At 43.3% G+C, this 22,198-nt stretch overlaps 1 protein-coding gene across 2 annotated transcripts in view; it reads left to right on the forward strand.

Moving 5' to 3' along the window:
- cckbra (cholecystokinin B receptor a) overlaps window positions 1-21,878 on the forward strand; it is a 31,389-nt gene extending 9,511 nt beyond the window's left edge. For both annotated transcript variants that reach the window (XM_048235505.1, XM_048235504.1), the window contains exons 3-5: window positions 4,637-4,898; window positions 9,874-10,001; window positions 20,602-21,878. In XM_048235505.1, coding sequence (XP_048091462.1) covers window positions 4,637-4,898; window positions 9,874-10,001; window positions 20,602-21,203 — 992 coding nt within the window. In that variant the 3' untranslated portion in view covers window positions 21,204-21,878. The remainder of the gene's footprint in view (window positions 1-4,636; window positions 4,899-9,873; window positions 10,002-20,601) is intronic.
- The last annotated feature ends 320 nt before the right edge of the window (window positions 21,879-22,198 follow it).

A 22,198-nucleotide genomic window follows, 5' to 3' on the forward strand; every position in this document is an offset into this window, starting at 1 on the left:
AGACTGTCATCTACTTTATGGGTGAAGAGGGACAAGGATAACGCCATAATGAAGGATGGGCATTGCTTGCTGCTTTTTCCCATAGGACACATAAGCCATTTTTTCAAGTCATTAGAGAGTTCCTGTAATGGGTTTGAGCAGTTGGCTTTGAGTTTGTTTAAATTTGTGAGCTCTCCCTGGATATCACCAGCCTCACAGAGCCTCATGGTCACCCTGACTCAGAGGAAAAGCATGCCTCCCCCACAAGTGAGAAATGCTTCAATGCTCGGATCTCTGTTGGTGTGTGACAGCACACACACACACACACACACACACACACACACACACACACACTAAGCATCTACAGTTTCATACAAGCACACACCCACACATTCTTTCACACACCATTCGCTCATGCCTAGAGCATTCATTTCCCATAGATAATGCAAAAGCAGTGGCAAGCCTTACTGTAACTCATTACTCTTTTTTTCTTGCTTGTGTGTATGTGTGAATATATGCCAGTCATCTCTATCTTACAGGAAATGTACCTCATACAACACAGTTGCAGATGCAGTTGAATGTATATGGCACACACATTTGAATCAGCGGTCTTGACCTCTGGTGTAACTCAGTAGACCTTTGTGACTCTTTATGTTCCCCAAATCCCCAATCCCCCTTTCCATTTCTCTGTCTGTTTTGCTCCTCCCTCTTTTCTCTATCTTTCACTGTCTTACATACAGTATATACTCTGGCCTTCCTTTCCCCAAATCCTTTTTTTCCCTTCTGAAATTTAAGTGATTTCTGAAAATGTCCATTTCCTCCGACACTCTGTGTCTGTCTTGGTCCATGGGGATTTGCAGGATTTGCCTCTTCGACTTGATCAGACTTTATTTGACAAAAGGCAGCTTTGGCCCTTACCCTGAAAGTGGATTGAATAGAGCAGGAGAGACCAGTCAGAACCATCACAAGTCTAGGATAATGGGGAGTCAGTTTCTTCAATGCACACACACACACACACATACACTCGCGCACACACATGCACACACACACACATGCACACACACACACACGCACACACACACACGCGCACACACACACACACACATACACACACACACACACACACACACACGCATGCACGCACATGGTCACGCACACACACACACACACGATAAACACACTCACATTCACATTGGTTGCTGGTGTTGTAAAGTGTCTGGTCATACACTCACCCATGAACACAGCCCCCTAGAGATTTGGAACATTTTATCGTCCTTTGCAGAAGTAAGGATAACATTTCCTATGGACCTGTAACTTGATGTGAATCTAATACACAGAAGTGAATTCTAGTTGAAATGATAAAGGCGAGGTATGTGACATGGCAGTAAATCAACATCACACTCAGAAATGGATCACCACAATGGCATGGTCCTATGTGTTCTATATGTTATGTATAAGATGTTACTGTAAAATCCTACATTTGTCATGTTTGCATTGTCTGTTGGATACTGCAAAAAAGATTGATGGTTCATTAGCAGTGTCTTACGTGTCGTCTGTAAAGTCACCAGCCACTAATCCCTAGGGGAAATTCCTTTACATAATTTGAAATAGTAAACAAGAAAGTTCATCAAGTTCACACAGACTTTACACACTGATGTGTAATGTCATCGTAAGACGGGAACATCCTCAATCAGTAGTTAGATTTTTAATGACTTTTTCTGAGTTTGGTCTGGTTTGTTCTCTTGCCTTTTGTGCTTCTTTTTCTTCTGAGTTCTGTCACCATTCTCTGATTCCTCTCATAACTGCGGGATCTCTTGGGCAGCCACTTCTCTGGTTTATGGGCACGCGCATGATGCACTAGGCACCATGGCAACGCCTCCTCACTGACACATACGTCATCCGCGTTGCACCCATCACTTTGCGTCTCTTGGAGATAGAATCAGTCTGGAATAGGAGAAGGATCAAAATAGAAATACAAATGGATGACGCAGCAGGTATAAGAACACACATAAGAACACATGAGCTAAAGGGCTCACCAGGGGATCTGACTTCTGCTCAGCTCCACCCCTGCCAGGCTTAGTCACAGACTTAATGCCTGCTATCTGAATGTGAGTCTCAGGTGTGTGTGATTAAGGTTGCAGCTATGCTTTACTGGTTGGCCAAGCATTAGGTCATTGCAGATTACTAACTGAAGTATTTACAGTGTTTTTGAGCCTGGTAGCAGGTTGTGTAGGCTGTGGTCAGAGTTCATCTAGCAGAATAGTCATAGGATTGAAGCAATTAAACAGTTAAACTATAAAGTTATAAAGCAGTTAAACTAGAAAGCACATTTGTTGAAAATCATATTATTTCAATAATTGAGATGTATATACGTATATGTGAGTGGTCCTAAATGTAGCCGGGTGTACAGCCTGGTGTGTGTGTACACATACAGTAGGCCAATGAGAGAGAGGGTTTCATAGGATCTAATGATGCCTGATGTTAGCTGTGCAAATTACCACTGGATGACATGGTTCTGTGAAAATTAAGTTATTATCTAAAGTCACATAGATCATACATGGGTCTCAGCTTGTGGCGCATGGCGTATACACCGACCCCTGGTTTCCAAGAAGCGGAGGTTAGTAGTGTAAGTGATTTGTGATGGGGAGGGTGTTTACATAATCTGTGCAGGGCTGTTTGCAGGCTAAGGATTCGGCCATTCTGTACACACAGAGGGCTGTTTGGGCTGAAGAGTGAGGGTGAAGCTGATTCCAGGTCACTTCAGGACGCTAAACTGCAAGCACTGTGGTTTTACAGTAGGGAATCCTATAGCAGTATCTAATGATTTAGGTGACATGTAAATATCCATACATTTATTTGTGTTTTTCTGGAATTGTTTGTACGGACAACATGTAAGCTATTAACAAGTCTAGCAATACTGGAACTCTGTTCAGTCACTACTTTGTTGTGTTTATTCATTTTGTGTCAACCATTTTAAGTGTTTATTCAAAAGATGTGTTTGTCCACAAGCAAAATATCGATATTGTGAATAATTTAAACTGAGGCCCGGGGATGATGCAACATAAAAAGAAGACTCTACGTTAAAAAAATCTGTATTTTTTACATTTACAGCATTTGCTGAAAGTTTCATGCAGATGACTGTGGTGCTAGACATACATTTTAATAAGCAAATACATTTTAATATCCAAACAGCAAAGCTAAAAAAAATATATCTTCCCTCATAACAAAAAGCTCTCTATACTAAGTTTAGTGTAGTTGATCCAACCCCTACTTTTTATCCAATGAACAAATTCAGTGTGCTGACCTCACAACACGTTCATCATTATTTATTTACATCTTGTGTTTTAACTTCACTGCCAGTTGTGAGGAAGCTGCTTGTTTGTTTTGGTCTTGTTATTTATACCAGTGGTAGACTGAGCCGACTACTAATCTAGTGAGTCTAGATTTTCCTTTTTTGTGTAAATTGATGAGTTTGATCAAAAAAAGCTGGACATCTCATCAGTGCAAGAAAAAGGAAAGATTTATGACACCATGGTAACAGGCACCGTGTGACTAGTGAAGTGATCAGGATGCAGCCGTAAAAGGCTGGGTGCTCCTTAGTCTTTGACCTGGGTCAGTTCTCTTGTGTTTACACTCAGACAGCCTCCCAAACAAGAGTCGGAAAAGCAGCATCTAGCAGGCAGTTTCTTACAGGGACCTTTGAACCATAAAAATTACAAATATGGACCAATTATTTTCACAACAAATGTAACTTCTGTGCTTACTGCACAGACAACAAATTCAGTTATATATTTGCAGCAAAGCAAAGACAAGACCGTTAAAGTTACTTTGTGGTAAAAAGCATGATTTCATAAAAGTTCCAGAAGCAGGTGAACTAATAAAGCATTCACTCAGGAGAGTGAGAGTGTGCTCCTTCCCCTGACTTACTACAAAAGACCTCTTGCACCAAAGCATGGAGCTGTGAGCGGGAGGTTTCTAGAAAGAGCTGAACCTTCTGAAATAGCAGTATCTGACTTGAATAATTCATCAGAGGAGTTTGTGGATCATGTTTGGTGCATCATGTACTAACTCAGAATGACAGGCAGCAGTTTTGGGCAGGAAATTACTGAGGGGAAAGGATTAAAAAGGAGCTTGTCAGTCGTGAACACGGCTACTTTACTTAATTGGTGGAGGTGGGAATGTTTTCTTCTTTTTGCAGTCAATTCTGTTTGCTTTTCATGCCAAAAACCACTACCGCATTAAATACATATTCATGTATGCAAACAATGTCACAATTGCTGTTTTGAGTTTCGCCTTTATGAATTTTACATTAATTCATTTATTTCTCTCTGGTAGTTCTACTCTCATTTTCCCTAATGTGCTTTTCTAGGCCTGTTTTTTCCCAAGCAGCGTCAGCCTCCTTCGCAATTTCCATCACTTAACTCATGCCAGTCTATGACAATGTGTTTCATTCACTCTGCTGCCGTCACACTCATTAAGCAGCAGCTCCTGTGAAAGGGGAGGATTTTCTTTTTTATTCATTACTGTTAAAGCATTAATGAAATCACTTACACTTTCTCTCTGATTCTTTCACACTCTCTCTCTCACACTTCATTCTCTCTCATCCTTTATTTCTCTCACTTTCTCTCTCCCTCTCGCTTCCTCGGTCTCTCTTCAGGTATTTCCGTCAGTATCTCTACCTTCAGCCTGGTCGCCATAGCGATCGAGAGGTACAGTGCCATCTGCAACCCGCTCAAGTCGCGCTCCTGGCAGACACGTTCCCATGCCTACAAGGTCATCGCGGCAACCTGGGTCGTCTCTGTGATCATCATGGTTCCGTATCCGGTGTTCAGTCAGCTGGTGCCGTTCCGCAAAGCCAACAACTCCACGGGCCACATGTGTCGACTGGACTGGCCCAGAGGGCACGTGGAGCAGACCTGGTGAGCAGCACTCAGAGAAGCTTAACCTTAACCCTGCCCAAACCCATGAGGCCACTGCTCTGTATGTGGATTAAGCCTAGTCCTCAACTAAAACAAACATCAAGAAAAAACGTTTAGTCTCGGACTAGTGATAATGAACTAATGATAAACCCCAGTGAGTCTAGACTAGACTAAAAAGATCTACTAAGCTTTTAGTTGAGGACTAGGCTCATGTGCGGGACTGTCCGTTAGAGTATTGTGTTTGCCCTTTCTGTGAAAGGTTTTTGATGTTTGATCAGTAAGACCCCTCCCTTATGTGTCCTTGAAGCAATGTGTCAATAGACTGTAAGTGTTAAGGCTCAGTCTGAGCTGCCATATCTCCCAATTATATACTGTGCATCCTTAAAGTGATGGTTCGGAGTAATTTCACCCCAGGGTCCTTTGCACCATGACCCCGAGCCAAACACCCTCCAAGAACCTGTTTTCCCCTTCGTCGAACCATGGTCGAGTAGCGCTGTCAGAAACGAATGAGTTTCTGCAGTCGTAATGGTACCAACTTTTATCTCGTAAATTACCCCACTAATAATGCCCTGAATGGAACGAAACTTCTACAGTAGTACAACTATGTTCTTTACTCATAAAACGAGGCATTGAAAAGTTTGTAAATACACCAGGAGTTTATTTAAATAACACTTGCCTGATGGATGCTACTATACCACTGGGAAAAGCCTGTAAAAGTCCAGGCAGGAAGCATGCATAAGGATGTAGATCCAGGAATGCACTAATATTTTGTTCGTAGTACCAGTTTGCAACAATTATTAGTTAACACTAAGTTGTAAACACTTCGGAAAAAAAATATTAAAAACTGGATATACCAAAAAACGTTGATGTAATCGCATTTCCGGTACGGTACTCTGGATGGAGTAAATTATTCATGGGGAAAATTATTTGTTTGTACATGTTTATTAGGGTTTGAAGAACCCTTCAAGAATTTACTTGCTTGGAAATCAGTTGTGGATGATTAAAGGGGGCTAAAGTGTTCAAAACAACTCCTTTTGGGTTCTTAACAAGCATACAACAGAGGAGCCACTTATGAGAGAGAGTGTATAAAGCCTGTGTTATAGCAGAGCCAGCTGCCTCCTTAGAATAACTGAATACAAACCGAGGTTGTAAATAACCCTTTGAAATGCAGACAGCGGACTTCAATCAGCCCTCTGAAAGTATTCATTTCTCATCAGACTTCAGGTGCTTTAATATTCATCCCCGAGACAAATAAGAAGTAAATGGTTGAAATGCATTATTAGACATTTTACATTTATATATATATATAACGTAAGATCTATTTATATTTATTAAGTTATTATATTTGGTGGTGATGCTTTGGATTAAAACACCTGTTAAATAAGCCAGTTTTTGCTTTTATTTTTATATTCTCCCAATGTTCCTGCTAATTGTGTGCTATGTGTTGAATCAGTGCTCCTCCCCAGCCTTAAAGCAGTCCAGGTGGCTGGTCAGCTCTGCCTGCTTGGCATTCCTTGAACAGAGGCTTCTCTGTGGAGTCTGATGAGTCTTTGGGCTTTTCTACTGAGTCCAGTAGAGGAACAGGGCAATTAAGGCAGCCCTGTGGACGTGCTGTGGAGTTCAGGAGAGAACGGCTGGCAGGCTGGGCCTTAGGAAGCACACGCAGCTAGTGTGGAGGTGTCCTACTGGTGTGTGTGTGTGTGTGTGTGTGTGTGTGTGTGCAGGACGGCAGGGGCCTTTCTTTCGTTTCGGCACTATGAATTGACAATTGTCCAGAGATGCTCACACACACACACACACACACACATGAATTGTAACTGCTGTGAAGGGGAGATACAGTATGAGCTGAGCTTTTCAGCACACAAGAGTCACTGGCTCCAGTTGACTGGTTCTGACAGGCAACATTTTGTTCCTGTCCTGTATCACGCTGGATCCATGTTTGGCTGGTGGTGGAGATGGTGACTATGCCAGACTCTTCTGTGGGTCTTAACTCTTTTTGAATGCACACCCCTGACCTCATCATGACCTCTCTTGCCCCCTCCCACCACCACCACCACACACACAACATACAAAGGTAGTGGTATATGATTATATGCATATGCAATAGACCCAGACTGATACTCTTATTGGAAATCAGTGAGTAGGCCATTTGAAGCCAATTGACCATAACAAAAATATTTTTAGCCTACAGAGACCAGTGTTTTCATCCTAAATGTCAAAATGTTGGAATGATTATGAGTGGTGATGTATGCAATGTCTGATGTATTCTATTTAAGAAAAGGCCTCACATGGTTATTTCTGTTGATGTTTGAATATCATTAGGCTCGCTAAACGACACCTATTAAGGCTAATGCCGACTACTTCCATGAGAGACAGGAAAAGATGACTTTGGCAGACAGAGTTTGAAACAATTAGGGGATTCTCCATAAAGAAGATTCCATGTTGTGGAATCATTTTACTTTAGTAGTCTCTTTATCTTAAACAAACTCCACTTTGCACATGTATTAGGCCTTAAACACTTGTAAGCACCCTTGAGTATAGCTATATAATGCCCATATCATTTAAGACCTCAATAAACAGACCTGTGTTGTAGGTTCCACTGAGCATAGCTCTGTAAATGTATACCGCAGACAATAAAAGCTAACCCAGTGCGCAAATTGAACCTGAAAAAGTCACAGCTTCAAATGAGCTAAAAGAGGCAACTTGCAAACTACATCTAGTTTCATTTGTATCACTTAGTCCTCCTCCTCCTCTTGTATCTAAGTGTTCTTGTGGGTAGAACTCATTTCCTGTCATGCACGGTTATAGCTTTGCCCTTAGAATAGTGAAACTGAGGTAGGGAGGGAAGCCTTTGAATGTCAGGCAGACAGCCCTTTGAAAGAGTCCTTCAATCAACGTCAGCCAGTGTCACAGCACTCCAACATCACTCTTCCATTGTTCAAATGTTAACCCAAAGCAGCAATACATGACAAGTTGCTCTTCCAAAGTCAGGCGGAAAGAAAGGATGGTTTAGTTAAGCCTGTTCAGTGTTCAGTGGACCTTAAAGAGAGGCGTTAGAAGGGCATTGCCCCAAGAGGAGAAACAGAGCTATTTAGTCAGTTCTCCAGACGGGAAAATCTCATTCCTGAATGTTAAGCTGTACCCATAAACTGTCATGTTGGTCTCTAAGCTTTCAGTGCTTGTGTGTGTGTATGTGTGTGTGAGTAATTGCCCATCGTCTGTTGGGCTAACAAAGGAGAATGAGGAACTCTACTGGGATTTTTATACTGTTAATAGTTTTGAGCAATTAAACTGCTGGCATACTCACACACACATTCACACTCACTTCCTCGAATGCACACTTAACGTCCATGCTAGGGTGTGATATTACTGGATATGTCCTGTGGGGGCTTTCACAGGCAGAGAGAACAAATACAGCAAACAAGAGAATGAAAGAAGGAAAGGGAGAAAACACACAACACACACACACAGAGAAAGAGAGAGAGAGAGAGAAAGAGAGAGAGAGAGAGAGAGAGATTCTTACAGACTGTTGTGCTTATCACACTTTTGCAGACACACACCTACACATAGATATACAGAAGACTTCAATATATGGTAGTTTGAGCTATCCTCCACAGGCCTGGCAGCAGATGGAGTGTGAATACAGACTAATTGCTGTAGATCTTGTGACAGCTCCCCGAGGCAGCTGCAAGGTGTGTCAGGGACGTCATTCATGGCGGCGGAAACACTCGGCAGGTGAGGGGCACCTTTGCTTTGATCTGTGTTCTAAGCGCGAGGACGGAGGTGAAGGTGCTATGGTGGCAAAATGAGGAACCGTCTGCTCAGGGAATCAGAGAGCTTCTCTACAGCATCACAACCCCACACACACACACACACACACACAAGGAATCAAAGAGCTTCTCTACAGCCCGAAATAAATTCAACCCACTGCAGCCCGCCCCTGATATGAGCTGGTGTTGGAGGTGAAACACACACACACACACACACGTACACACACACACACACACACACACACACCACAGAGAGAGAGACCCCAGTGTATTTGTTTGTGTAATCTCTCATCACCAGTTCCTCTCATTGTATTTGTTTTTTCCTTCCTTTCTCCATCTCTGTGCTTCTCTTTCTCTTTGGACCCAGCGGTGTCCCTTGGGGGTGTGTGTGTGCTTTGCCTTTGATTGGCTTCCCCTTTTTTGTTAGGGACCAACTTGAAAGCCATAAAAGATGGCAAAGATGAAACGGTTTAATACGCATGCACTCTCTCCCCCCCCTCTCCTCCTCCTCACGCGTCTCACACCCCAGAGGAAAAAAGCGAAAGAGCAGGGAAGATGAAAAAGAGGTCACTTTGGAAGGAGCGATCCGAGGGGGTCAATGACAGAGGGGGTGCAGAGGCGTCCCTATTACACACCCACGCAGACCATGAGAGTGGCGTCAGGGGCCAGGGTGCGAAAACGAGGCTGATGCGTAATGAACGCTCCCAGCTGGAGGGTGGGGCACGCTTCACAGCGCCACACTGTCCTCACATCAACACAGGGGCAAGGGTGTGTGTGTGAGTGTGTGTGTGTGTGTGTGTGTGTGTGTGTGTGTGTGTGTGTGTGTGCGTGTGATATTTTTACATGTTTTTTATGCAGCTCATTTTAATTTGTATGGGTTGTGTGCTTTGTATCTTTCTGCTTCCACTTTAGCTGTTAGTGAAGAGTATGTAAGTGTGTGTAAGTCGAAAATATACATACACTTTCAGCAGATGTTCCCTAAAACCATTTGATATGTACAGTATGTTCCCACTTTTTAAAACTCTTATAAAAGGAAATAAATGTGAAATCATTAATATGTGATTCACAAAAATCTCATTCCATCTTTATATCAAGAAGTAAGAAAAAAAGGAATTGAAACTCAAACTGAGGAAGTTGTACATTAAGTAGAAGTCAAATCAATAAAGTACACTAAGCATGTGTTCCTGGTCCTGGTGTTGTGGCAGGTACATCCTGCTTCTGCTGGTGCTGTTCCTGATCCCTGGAGTGGTGATGATGATCGCCTACGGCCTCATCTCCCGGGAGCTCTACCGGGGCATCCAGTTCGAGCTGGAGCAGAAGAATGAGGCCTCTGGTAAGAATCTGAACACAAATATTCAGTTCTGTGTCAGCGGTCATGATTTTTTCAGAAATGTCTTTAATAGTTTTGGTGTATTAGGAAATATTATTCATGCAAATAAAGTATAAATTGAATCTTTCAGAGGACACTGGAAAAGATTACAAGATAACTAGATTAGATACAACTAGAATAGATAGAATTAGAATTGCCGTGGAGACATTCTTCTGGCAATTCTCTTCCTGATTTTGATCATTTTCCAAATGGTCACAGAATGAATTTGTAGACTAATGACCCACAAACACAAACTATGTGCCAGTAGTGACTTCCACTGCTGAATCAAGAGCAGCAGATGGCTGCCTACTAGGCCTACTAAATACATATGACAATAAACCAAACTTGAATTTGAATGGCAGGTGCGCCCAACGATGCCCTCTGGTTGCCCTTCTCAACAGCCAACTACAAAAGTGATCACCATGCAGTCGATGCTTTCCTGTCCCGCCCTGTATGATTGTTTGGTTGGAACCGGCTGTGGATGGCCCTGATGTAGGCTGTTCTGCCTGGGGCTGGACGGGCAGCCAATCTCTGCCTTTCTACCATCCCTTGGGCCAGCCTTCTGATACTTTATGTCGGGCTGTGGAGGGTTATTGCCCATCGCACCGTGGTGCCAAACGTGAGAATAAATGCCTACTTCAAGGGCAGTCTGTGTCTGGAGAGGCTGATCTGTCTCTCTGCCTGTGGACAGGTCCGTCGCCGATCTTAGGGGCGGAGTGCAGGCACCATCTCGCTGAGTTAAATTGCACCTCTAATGAGACCCATCCATCTCCAAACAACAGGCCCTGCAAAGCTGGATTGCCTGTATTGACTGTGATAACAGCAAAAACCCCAGTGTAGATCTTCGCAATCATGTTGAGGCACTTCGAGGCTGTCATTTTCATGGAGGGCATTGCGATGGCGTTTGAAAGGTCATTTCGTTCAAGGGTGGCAGATTTGATAGGACGTTTAGCTGAGAATTCCTGAGTTTTACACAATATACCACAGGCTATTTGACCAGTTGAAGGTGCTCTAAGCGATGTATGTGGTTTCTCAGCTTAAACATTTTTTGTCACATACAGCAAACATGTCCCCACAATCCACTAGCTGCCTGTCCCCTGAATACACTGTAAAAATGTGGTCTCTGTAGACAGCCCAGGCTCCAAAAACGGCAACAAAAGCAGCCTGATGCAGTCTGGACCACAAAACATAAACATTTTCAGCTATTCACCAATGAGATGAGCGTTCAGGAGAGTTTCAGTTGCACATGAAGGAGGAGGAGGGAGGGAGGAGGAGCTAGCTCTCTGTTTTGTTTGAATGTCAACAGAAATGACGTTACATCGCTTAGAGCACCTATGAGCGCCATGTTTGAAAACAACAATCCTAAAACTGCCAGAAAAAAAGGTGAAAGCAAATAAAAGTGTACTGGCTGATGTCAGTGTCAAATGTGCCACTTTGTTCACATTATCTGTTCTTGTTATATAAACTACATCTTCCGACACAAACCATCAGCTTTCACTGTAGGATTGATGTTTTTTTCATGTCTGTGTACATGTCTGTGTACATGTAATGTCTTTAGGGATCAAAAACGACAAGTTGTCTTGAGAGCCACCATTCAGTTTTACAAACGAAACAGCTGAAACAGTCAGAGGCTGGTCCATCTTAATACGTATCAGAAGTGTGGTCTGAAATGTTATATAAACAGTTTGTACAGTTATATAAACTGGTTCTGTTATATAAATTAAGAGACAGTCAGCATACAAAGAAATTGTATATTCCATCCCCATCCTGCTATTACCATATATTGATTGTGTGGTTCTAAGCTTTATTGACAGTGGACAAACAGCAGTGGAAAAACAAACAGCAGTGGACTGAAAGGGCAACCCTGATGTGTTCCTCTGGATAAATGTTGTGAACAAAATCTATTAGTGACTACTGCTGCTTTTCGAGATGAATGCAGTAGTCAAACCCAATAACCAAATTGTGGACCAAACCCAAACCTATACCCAACACAGAAAAGACACGATTCTGTCGAATACCTGCTCTGCGTGCTCCCAGATGCTGGAGAATGTACCACATTTAGAAGTCTACGGATGTTAATGCATTAATGAATGACGCCATCCCACAAAACCCAAATTATATCAGAAGCTTAACTGTGATAAGAGCCTCTGTGAGGCTCTGTGGGAGGGCTTCCTGTTCAAAAGAGTGGTTAAACATGTTAAGAAGCAAAGTTAAAATGTTAAGTTAATTGCCATAATGTAAAGTGTAATAAGTATAATGGAATGCTTCTTTACATACTTGAACATTAACCAAATTACCATGCAATAAAATAAATATATATAAATAACACAAGAGAGAGAAATGGTAATACAGTATTTTCCGGACTATAAGTCGCTCCTGATCAGTCACATCAAAAAATGCATCATGAACAGGAAAAAAACATATATAAGTCGCGACCGACTATAAGTCGATTTATTTAGAAATGTATTTCACAAAATCCAAAACCAAAACAGAGACTATGTAACTGGATTATTGAGGCCAAAAAGAAGAAGGAGTGAAGGCAGCCAAGAGGAGGGCAGGAAGGTAATTGCAAAGCAAAATATTCACTGAAAGAAAATACCACGCGGTACACCAAAATGTATCTAAAATGTGGAGATGCAAATCAAGAATGGGCAATCAAGCAGATTAAATTTGAGAGAGAAAAAGATGCAGTTTTAGACGGACTGAAGCAAGTCAGGCAATAGGCCTATAGGCAGCAGATGTAAAGCAATTTACAAAAGATTCACTGAACAAAAAATGCTGATATGATACATGAGAAAAAAAGAATGCAGTTTTGGGCGTGGAGACTGGAAGATTAAATGCTCAGGAAAAAAAGAGGTTTTTAAAATAGGCCTATAGGCAAGCCAGGCAATAGGCCAAAGGTAATTGTAAAGCAATTTACAAAAGATTCACTGAACAAAAATGCTTATGTGGTACATAAAAATTTAGCTAAAAAGTGTGGAGAATGCAATGCAATCAAGCATTTTGAACGATGTGGAGAGACAAGCCGGCAGCAGATTAAATGCTTGAGAGATAAAAAGATGCGGTTTTAAAAGGACGTGCAGACCAAAGCTGCTGCAAGCAGGTGATATTCAGAAATTTATTTCACAAAATCCAAGACTAAGAACAGACAGACTATGTAACTGGACACATTGAGGCCAAAAATATTATATCTACAAGGAATGTTGAAGAGGAAGGAGTGAATAGTGGCAAGAGGCAAGCCGAAGGCTGCTGACAAGGGCCCGATGCTATTGTAAAGTAATTTACCAAAGATTCACTGAACAAAAATGCTGATGTGGTACATGAAAATGTAGCTGAAAATGTGGAGAATGCAATGCAATCAAACATTTTGGACGATATATTGGCACAAGCTGGCAGCAGAACAAATGCTCGCCGAGAGAACGAGAGAAAAAAAGATGCACATTTCAGTGCGGGATTGCGGGTATTGCGCATAAATTAATACTAAGTAATGAGCATACTAATAAAAGTAAGCAACTCTAACCATCATAATGCGAGAAATTCCCACACATTTTACAACGCTGTCTGACATCAATCTAATAATGGAGCGGCCTGAATGCGGGACTATTGACTGGACGGACCAACTCTGACTTCAATTGAACCCCATGCAGACACACACACACGCGCGGGTGCAGGACCACTTTGGGGGTGCCTCTCTCTGTTTGCTCTCTCTCTCAGCATTTGTCACTGCTAAAGTCAAATTATAGCCTTTAGGTGCTTCTACATCAACCGCTATCGACAGGAAAGGAAAACAAACGTTTAGCAATCAGGAACCGTCAGGAATTTTGCAAACACAGAAGCATGACAGCCTATAATATAACGCAAGAGAACATGGATTTGTTCTCCATTTGAGGAACGTTATAATCGATTGCGGACGTGAACAGACAGCTACAGACACGGAGCGCATTTTCTGTGCATATTCACGTGAAAGATAATTAGTAGCAAAACAGCGATCAAATATTACATGGCAGTGAGTTTTGTTTTCAAATATTTTCATGCATGTCTAGATAACGGGTGAGGAATGTTTAGGGGACAGACTATCGTAAATCCTCAAATTATGCCTGGGCAAAGCACAGCACCTTTATTTGGACCATGGCTATTCGAGTCAGCTATAGGCCTTTATTTCTTGCGTTTTACTGTGAGACATAGGCCTATACTTTTCGTTTGGAGCGGCATACCGGTAGGCTATCAATGGCAATGGTTCACTATTAAGTTTCATGTATGAAAGAGTGTAGGGATTTCCAGGCATCAGCTTTCATTCATTCATGAAACGTGTGTTGTGCTGCAAGGGAAACCTTTATTCCGTATAGCCAAAGAGGTCTAAGATAGCCTAAATTTAGTTATTTTTTAAATTATGCATGATTTACTTTTTTATAAAATTCGCCTGGCAGCAATAATTGTGTTTAAATGTAGGTTAACCTGGGGCTGCGTGCCACTGGTAGCTTGAGAGCAACGTGTTGGAGACTCATGGTAGGACGATGACTTTTCATTGGCAACAATATTAAACCAACTAACAATATAAATTATTAAAAAGAGCTCTTTTATTAGTTAAATTGAAACAAAATTATACTGTCTTTTATTTGTCCGAATCTGAGGCCCGGCTATAAATAGAATCCCGGCCATAATTTGAGGATTTATGTATGCACGTGTGTTTCAAGCGCAAGCACTAATCTCTGACTGAAAGTGCACAGGACTTGTGCATTTGAGAGCGCTCTCTCAAGGCTGTAGACGATAATGTTTCATGTAGTGTTCATGACAGTTAAAAAAAATTAACATTTAAAAACATTTATATTTTTTTTCATATATAAGTCACACCTGACCATTAGTCGCAGGACCAGCCAAACTATGAAAAAATGTGCGACTTATAGTCCGGAAAATACGGTAAGTGCATGTTAATGAGTGTGTTGAGTGTTAAACAGTCTTATGGCACAGGGATACACATTGTCCCCAGGGGTGTAGTGGTAAAATGCCATGCCTTCCATAATACCCACCGTAAACTATGAATTCTATTATCACGGTCAGGTGTACTGCGTCTTGCTGTATCAGATTTTTAAGAAAGGCATTCAGAATACCAGTGGTATTAAATGGTTGATGGTGAGTGTACATATTGTGAATGTGGATAATACAGTGTAGCAGGGTCGGACTGGGAGCAAAATTCGACCCTGGCAGTTTTCTCCTGGACCGGCCCACCACTGGACCGACACCCCCCCCCCATAAATAACAAACACACAGTATTATGCTGTAGCAACACTTCATAAACTGAACCCAAACATTTAGATTTGGACCTATAGCCTAATCACAATAACACGGGGGTCCGGACCGGGGTTGTCTCTCTCCGGGATTTAAAAAAACAATTCTGGTTGCTAATCACACCGTTTTAAAGTAATTTGAAATTGAGAGGGACAGGATTCAGGGATAGGCTAAAGACAGGCTCATCTTCTGTCTGTCTCACGTCATGTTACCCCATGCATTAAACCACATGTCACTGCTTGATTAAATGAAAAATATAGGCTACTGAACATAGACATCGTCATGACGACACAACTCTGGTGGGTCTCATCACCAAGGGCGACGAGACTCAATACAGGTTGGAGGTCGACCATCTGACCACGTGGTGCAGGGACAACAACCTCCTGCTGAACGCCAGCAAGACCAAAGAGATTGTTGTTGACTTTGGAGAGGTCACACCCAACACCTGCCACTGACCATCGACGGTTGCTGTGGTGGAGAGAGCGAGCAGCACCAAATTCCTGGGGGTGCACATCAGTGAAGACCTCTCCTGGACCACCAACACTGCATCACTGGCTTAAGAGAGCTCAGCGCCGCCTGTACTTCCTGTGAAACTCAGGCGAGCAAGTGCTCCACCAGCCATCATGACCACATTCTACCGAGGCACCATTGAGAGCATCCTCTCCAGCTGTATCGCTGTGTGGGCGGAAGCTGCACTGAATACAACAGGAAAGCCCTGCAGCGCATAGTGAACACAGCTGGAAGGATCATTGGTGCTTCACTCCCTCCCTGAAGGACATTTACACCACCCACCTCACCGCAAGTATGCCAAAATTGTGAGTGATGCAAGTCACCCGGCTCACAATCTGTTTGATCTACTGCCCTCTGGGAAGAGGTACAGAAGCCGCCTCAAGGCTCAGACTCACCAACTCACCAGACACGTGCAAGCTGTAAGGATGCTGGACTCTCTCCCTCCTCTCCCCCTCCACCCCTCAGCTACATAACATCCTGGACATTGGACCCACAATGGCCGCCTGCACTACTCCACTTGCACACTTGAACACTTGCACACTTGTACACTTTACAACTTGGTGTTGTTGTCCTGAAAACACAACACTTCTGCTGCTCTTACATAACTTGCACCACTATGCCACTTTCTTTATTACTCAGGTCAAACAGAACTACCCAAGCCTCTTATTGGCCTGACTTTGCACTAGTTTTTATTGACTGTCTATGCACAATTTCAACAAAAATTTTGCTGCTCTTATTTTTCATTATTATATGTGCCCTCTTATTTACTTATTTACTTACTTTTTTGTTTACTTGAATGTTATGTTTGTCTGTGGACTTAAAATTGGTAAAATATGTCTTGTCTTCACCGTGGGATAGTGAGAAACGTAATTTCGATCTCTTTGTATGTCTGGAACATGTGAAGAAATTGACAATAAAGCTGACTTTGACTTTGACTTTGATAGTTGACAGAAATTACGTTTTGTGCCAACATGTTGTAGAAACACAAACACAGCCTTTATTTGGTGCAAATCTTCTCCTTTACTTTGGTTATAGTCCGCGATTCACATTAACTGTAGGCTATCACCACAAGTGTAGGCTATACTAAACGTTTTTGCCCTAGTTTCTGTGCCGTCATCACATTTTGCAATATCTTCGTTACTAACCTACCAGTTGATAGCCTACTTTTTACCTGCATCGAGTGGCGATTGATTGTGCATCTAATGTAACACTCGGTGGAGAGACCACTTTCCAAGTTTCACTTTCGTTGTGAGCTAAAAGGATAGGCCTACTATATGGGAAATACTTTGAAGTTCCTTTTGAGTAGTATCAGCTCCAAAAATGAATGCGCTACACTTTTCCACCAAGTTGTGCGAAAATTGTAGGCTATCCGTAGTTTTTTTTTATGTTGACAGAACCGCACTATAGTAGGTGCAGTAGCCTAAATGAGCTCTTGGTAGCGCGTGCAACTAACGTCTATAAAAACAATATATTTATGGAATAAAACTAGACCTCTGATTGCTGTTTACGGTTAAACTGCAATAGGCCTACTGTTAACATCAGCTAGCGGAGGGCACTTATAGTGCCTAGGCTACCATGCACTCGAACTAGCGGCTGCTTGGACAAATCCACTTGAGGGGTGGGGCAGTAGGGCGCGATCGTAACACACACTGAACCTGTCATTAAGAGGCCAAAATTATTGACCTGTCACCCCCCAAGCCAAATGGATGCAACTGCATTTATAGGCTAGGCCTAGGCCTACATGACGGCCCGCAAATAGGCTAAATAACTTAAAAAAAATTTAAAAATCCCGGAGGTCACCGGCCCACTTTTTTGCCCGGTTGTACAGATTACCAGTCCGAGCCTGCAGTGTAGTTTTTGAATGTTAAAAGTTGAAATTGGTGAATACACTCTTTTGACAGATTCTAATAAGACAGTGTTTCCCATACATTGACTCATTTGTGGCGGCCCACCACAATATCAACATTGACCACCACATAATGATTTTCCATGTTGTACTATTTAAATTGGATGGAATTTGTTCATTGTAGAGCTATGTGCACCTTCGTACAGCCTCTCCTTGTCTCTGTCTCTAAAAGAACCTACAAGCCTGTTTAAAGTAAACATTAACAGTCCTGCAAGGCATAGAAGCAAACTGGCTAAATTGTGCTTAAATCTGTTCATAACCTGCATCATAACCACGCTGCGTTAATTTGTTAAAAACTGTTGCATTCAAGTTAATTCTGCAAACCTACCACCACAAATAGAATTCAATTATGTGGGAAACACTGTAAGATGTGGATAAACTCATACATTTCAGAGGTGGATAAACTGCATTTACTTGCATTTAGCCTCCACTACATCCCTGATTTTCCCTGAATCTCATTGTGTCCATGCGGATAGCCCTGAGCCGTTTACCAGTGAGGAGACCAGTGCCAGTGCAGGGTGCCTAGAGTGTTTCATGATGCGCCTGCTTTTCCTGAGGCCGCCTGTGATGTACTGTAGATGTCCTGCATTGCAGGGAGCTGTGTGCCCATAAGTCTTTGTGCTGTGATGTACTGTAGATGTCCTGCATTGCAGGGAGCTGTGTGCCCATAAGTCTTTGTGCTGTGATGTACTGTAGATGTCCTGCATTGCAGGGAGCTGTGTGCCCATAAGTCTTTGTGCTGTGATGTCCTGTAGATGTCCTGCATTGCAGGGAGCTGTGTGCCCATAAGTCTTTGTGCTGTGATGTCCTGTAGATGTCCTGCATTGCAGGGAGCTGTGTGCCCATAAGTCTTTGTGCTGTGATGTACTGTAGATGTCCTGCATTGCAGGGGAGCTGTGTGCCCATAAGTCTTTGTGCTGTGATGTCCTGTAGATGTCCTGCATTGCAGGGAGCTGTGTGCCCATAAGTCTTTGTGCTGTGATGTACTGTAGATGTCCTGCATTGCAGGGAGCTGTGTGCCCATAAGTCTTTGTGCTGTGATGTCCTGTAGATGTCCTGCATTGCAGGGAGCTGTGTGCCCATAAGTCTTTGTGCTGTGATGTCCTGTAGATGTCCTGTGCTGTTTTAACCAGCGTTTGTAGGGCTTTATTGTCCCGTGCAGTGAAGCTGCCCCACCAGGATGTGATGCACTCTGTGAGGATGGACTCCACAGCACTCAGGATGTAATGCACTCTGTGAGGATGGACTCCACAGCACTCAGGATGTAATGCACTCTGTGAGGATGGACTCCACAGCACTCTTGTAAAACTGTTGAGGACGGTAGAGAGCACCTGAGATTTCCGCAGACCGAAGATGTGCGTGAAGGTGTTGATGAAGGTGTTGATGGGCCTTTTTTGTGACAGCTGCTGCATGCTCTGTCCTCTTGAGGTCATCACTGAGGGTGACCCCAAGGAATTTAAAGCTGTGGTTTAATCTTTCTATCAGCTGTGTGTAACACATGTGTGTGTAACACATTGAAGACATCTCCTAGATCCGGTTGCACTCAACCATGCCTGGAAACGAGTAACAGTGTCTGTAAGTGTATTCACAGAGGATTGGAGCAATGCAGTCACCTTCTGAATTAGAGCAGACATGTCTTCTTTGAGTGAAGTTCCTTGTTTAGCTACCTCAACTACAAGCTAGCTCATTTCATCACTAGATACATACAGGATATAGGTCTCTCCGCACCCAAACCAGCAGGTTCAGAGGAAGCTTCTTCCCAGCGGAGCTTCTTCCCAAATCCTGATTAAATGTGTTTATGATGTTATGATTTTAAATGTTTTTATGATTAAATTAATACACCTCTCTTAAACCAGCAGAAGCATGGCAAACTATGCATCATGTATTGATGGAGCTTTTAGAATTCCCCTACACTCCTTAGTGCCCTCGTGACTGACAGCTCCCAGTTGCCTGTCAGAAGGGAAAGGAGTCTGGGGACCCAGGAAGCCTTTCTGATTGGCTATTGTACTAGTTTCCATGCAGAGGGGGCAGAAGGGCAGAAGCCCTGCTGATATGTATTTGTGTATGTTGGAGTGAGCAAGACTGTGTGTGTGTGTGTGTGTGTGTGTGTGTGTGTGTGTGTTTGTGTGTGTGTGTGTGTGTGTGTGTGTGTGTGTGTGTGTGTGTGTGTGTGTGTGTGTGTGTGTGTTCTGTGTAGCCCTACACAAGAGAAGAGAGAGAGAGATTTGTGTGAGGGGAGAGAAGGGAAAGAGAGGGAGAACGATAGAGAGAGAGAGAGACACCCTGGAGGCCATCCCCTTTGGCTCTCCAGTCTGATTTGTACACGACTTTACACTTCCCATCTCCGTCCTGAGGGACGTGTACACAAGCCTGGGCTTGGCTTTAAGGGCCATGCCATTGTGAAGCGTGCAGGGGCTGCCCCAGTCCCCTGGAGTCCAGACAGGGCTGAGCATGGGGGTGGAGGGGAGGTGGACATCTATGGGGCCAGATCAAGATGGGGGGTGTATTTTACATAACCCACTCATCCCCGACGGGAGAGGGACTAGCTACTGCTTTGTGCAGAGGAATATGTCAGGGATGAAAACACAAGGGCTCTGATGGATAGAGTTTTGATACGAGCGCTGGCAGCTTTGACAAAGGACTTGGTCTTGTATTTACATAATAAAAGTTAATTATATTTAAAAGAATAAAGATGACATTTTAACAGTGCAAGAGGATGTTTAAAATAAAATTCTCATTAGATAGTGATTTCTTATTTCCTTTCCAGGCGCACACACCCAGGTGGTATATTTCTAATGGTCTGTGATTGTCAGATATATCACAGATGTCCCTCCTCTTCTCTGCTTCCTCTTCCTGGCTTAGGGATGAAAAATGGCCTGAATGGTGTTGTCTCTCCAAGTGGCAGTGGCAGTGGCAGTGGCAGTGGCGGCACTGGCAGTGACGAAAGCGACGGCTGCTACATCCAGGTGCCCAAGAAGGGCGCGGCGGTGGCCGGCAACTCCATGAAGCTGTCGCCTCTGACCGCTCCACCCCGTGCGCCCGAGCGGCCACGCTCCAACACATCCGAGGCCAAGCTGCTGGCCAAGAAGCGTGTCATTCGCATGCTGTTGGTCATCGTGGCCATGTTCTTCATCTGCTGGATGCCGCTGTACTCGGTCAACACATGGAAGGCGTTTGACTTGCGCTCGGCCCACCGCGCCCTCTCGGGCGCCCCCATCTCGCTCATCCACCTGCTCTCGTACACCTCGGCCTGTGTCAACCCCATCATCTACTGCTTCATGAACAAGCGCTTCCGCAAGGCGCTGCTCAGCACCTGTGCCGGGTGCCTGTGCCGCCGGGCGTTGCCGTGCCCGGGCCATGGCGCCAGCAGAAAGGGCCGTGGGCCCGACGATGACGTCACTGTCATGACCACAGGCATGTCCAAGGTCAGCTACATGTCGGTCAGCACGGTGATTCCACCCTAGAAGGCATGGGTGGTGGAGGGAGTGAAAAAATAACTGTTTGCCCCCAATGACTCCTCAAGTTTATTTTAGTTTGTTTATTTATTCGATTGGCTGTCACTGCATTTTTCTAGTCAGCATTTCTCATGTCAGACTTCTGATAAGATAGTTGACTATGGTCTTGGCTTTGTCTTTTCTTTCTTCAATGTGTTTCAGTCTAAATTAATGTGTTAAATGGTTGTTGATGAGGGTTTTGAACTGTCCTCTTTTCTATTTGCTTCTGCTGCTAGTTTCTCCTATTTTGTGTGACAAATTCAACCTGAGGAGAGTTGGCTTTTAGTCGTCTGATTCTGCTGTTCAATATTCTTGTATTAATGTTGTGATCTCTGTGCTAAAACTAACAGCTACAGGATTTTTGTGGATTCTGTGCATTTTAAGTTTATTTCTGCTGTATAAATAATGTTTAATCCACCATCTAACCAGAAAAAAACAGTTCTATATTCACATCAATACAGGTTTACAAGCCCTAAATATATACTTTTACCTATTGAGCTGTATAATTCTTATGGACATCACGACTTCATGACCATTTTGCATGGACAGGCTTGACCACACAAAGCAAGCTCTCCCTCTCGCTGTGCTGGACTACAGATGGAGCTGCTGGCGGGGGCAGCACTCTGTTCCATTCACTCTGATCTCATTTGTCCTGCTCCTGTGCCTCACAGAGCGTGTGCATTTCTAATGTCTATGTGCACGGTCCCTCTGCACAACACTGCACAGCAGTACACTGGCCTTGTGTGGAAATTGTCTAATGTGAAAGCAGACAGTTTTTCACTTTGGCAATCAAGGACGAAGCATTTATTGAGGAACAAAAACATTGAACCATTGAACATTGAACTAAAATGGTTTCACCCTTCACCATGACAACTGTGGAACTTGTGTTACAATGATATTTTCTTACTAGAAGGTATGGCATTTACGTAAGCCAGACAGGTACTGTGTGCGTGCAACACAAATGA

The sequence above is a fragment of the Alosa alosa genome, chromosome 23 (assembly GCF_017589495.1).
Source record: "Alosa alosa isolate M-15738 ecotype Scorff River chromosome 23, AALO_Geno_1.1, whole genome shotgun sequence".
NCBI lineage: Eukaryota > Metazoa > Chordata > Actinopteri > Clupeiformes > Clupeidae > Alosa > Alosa alosa.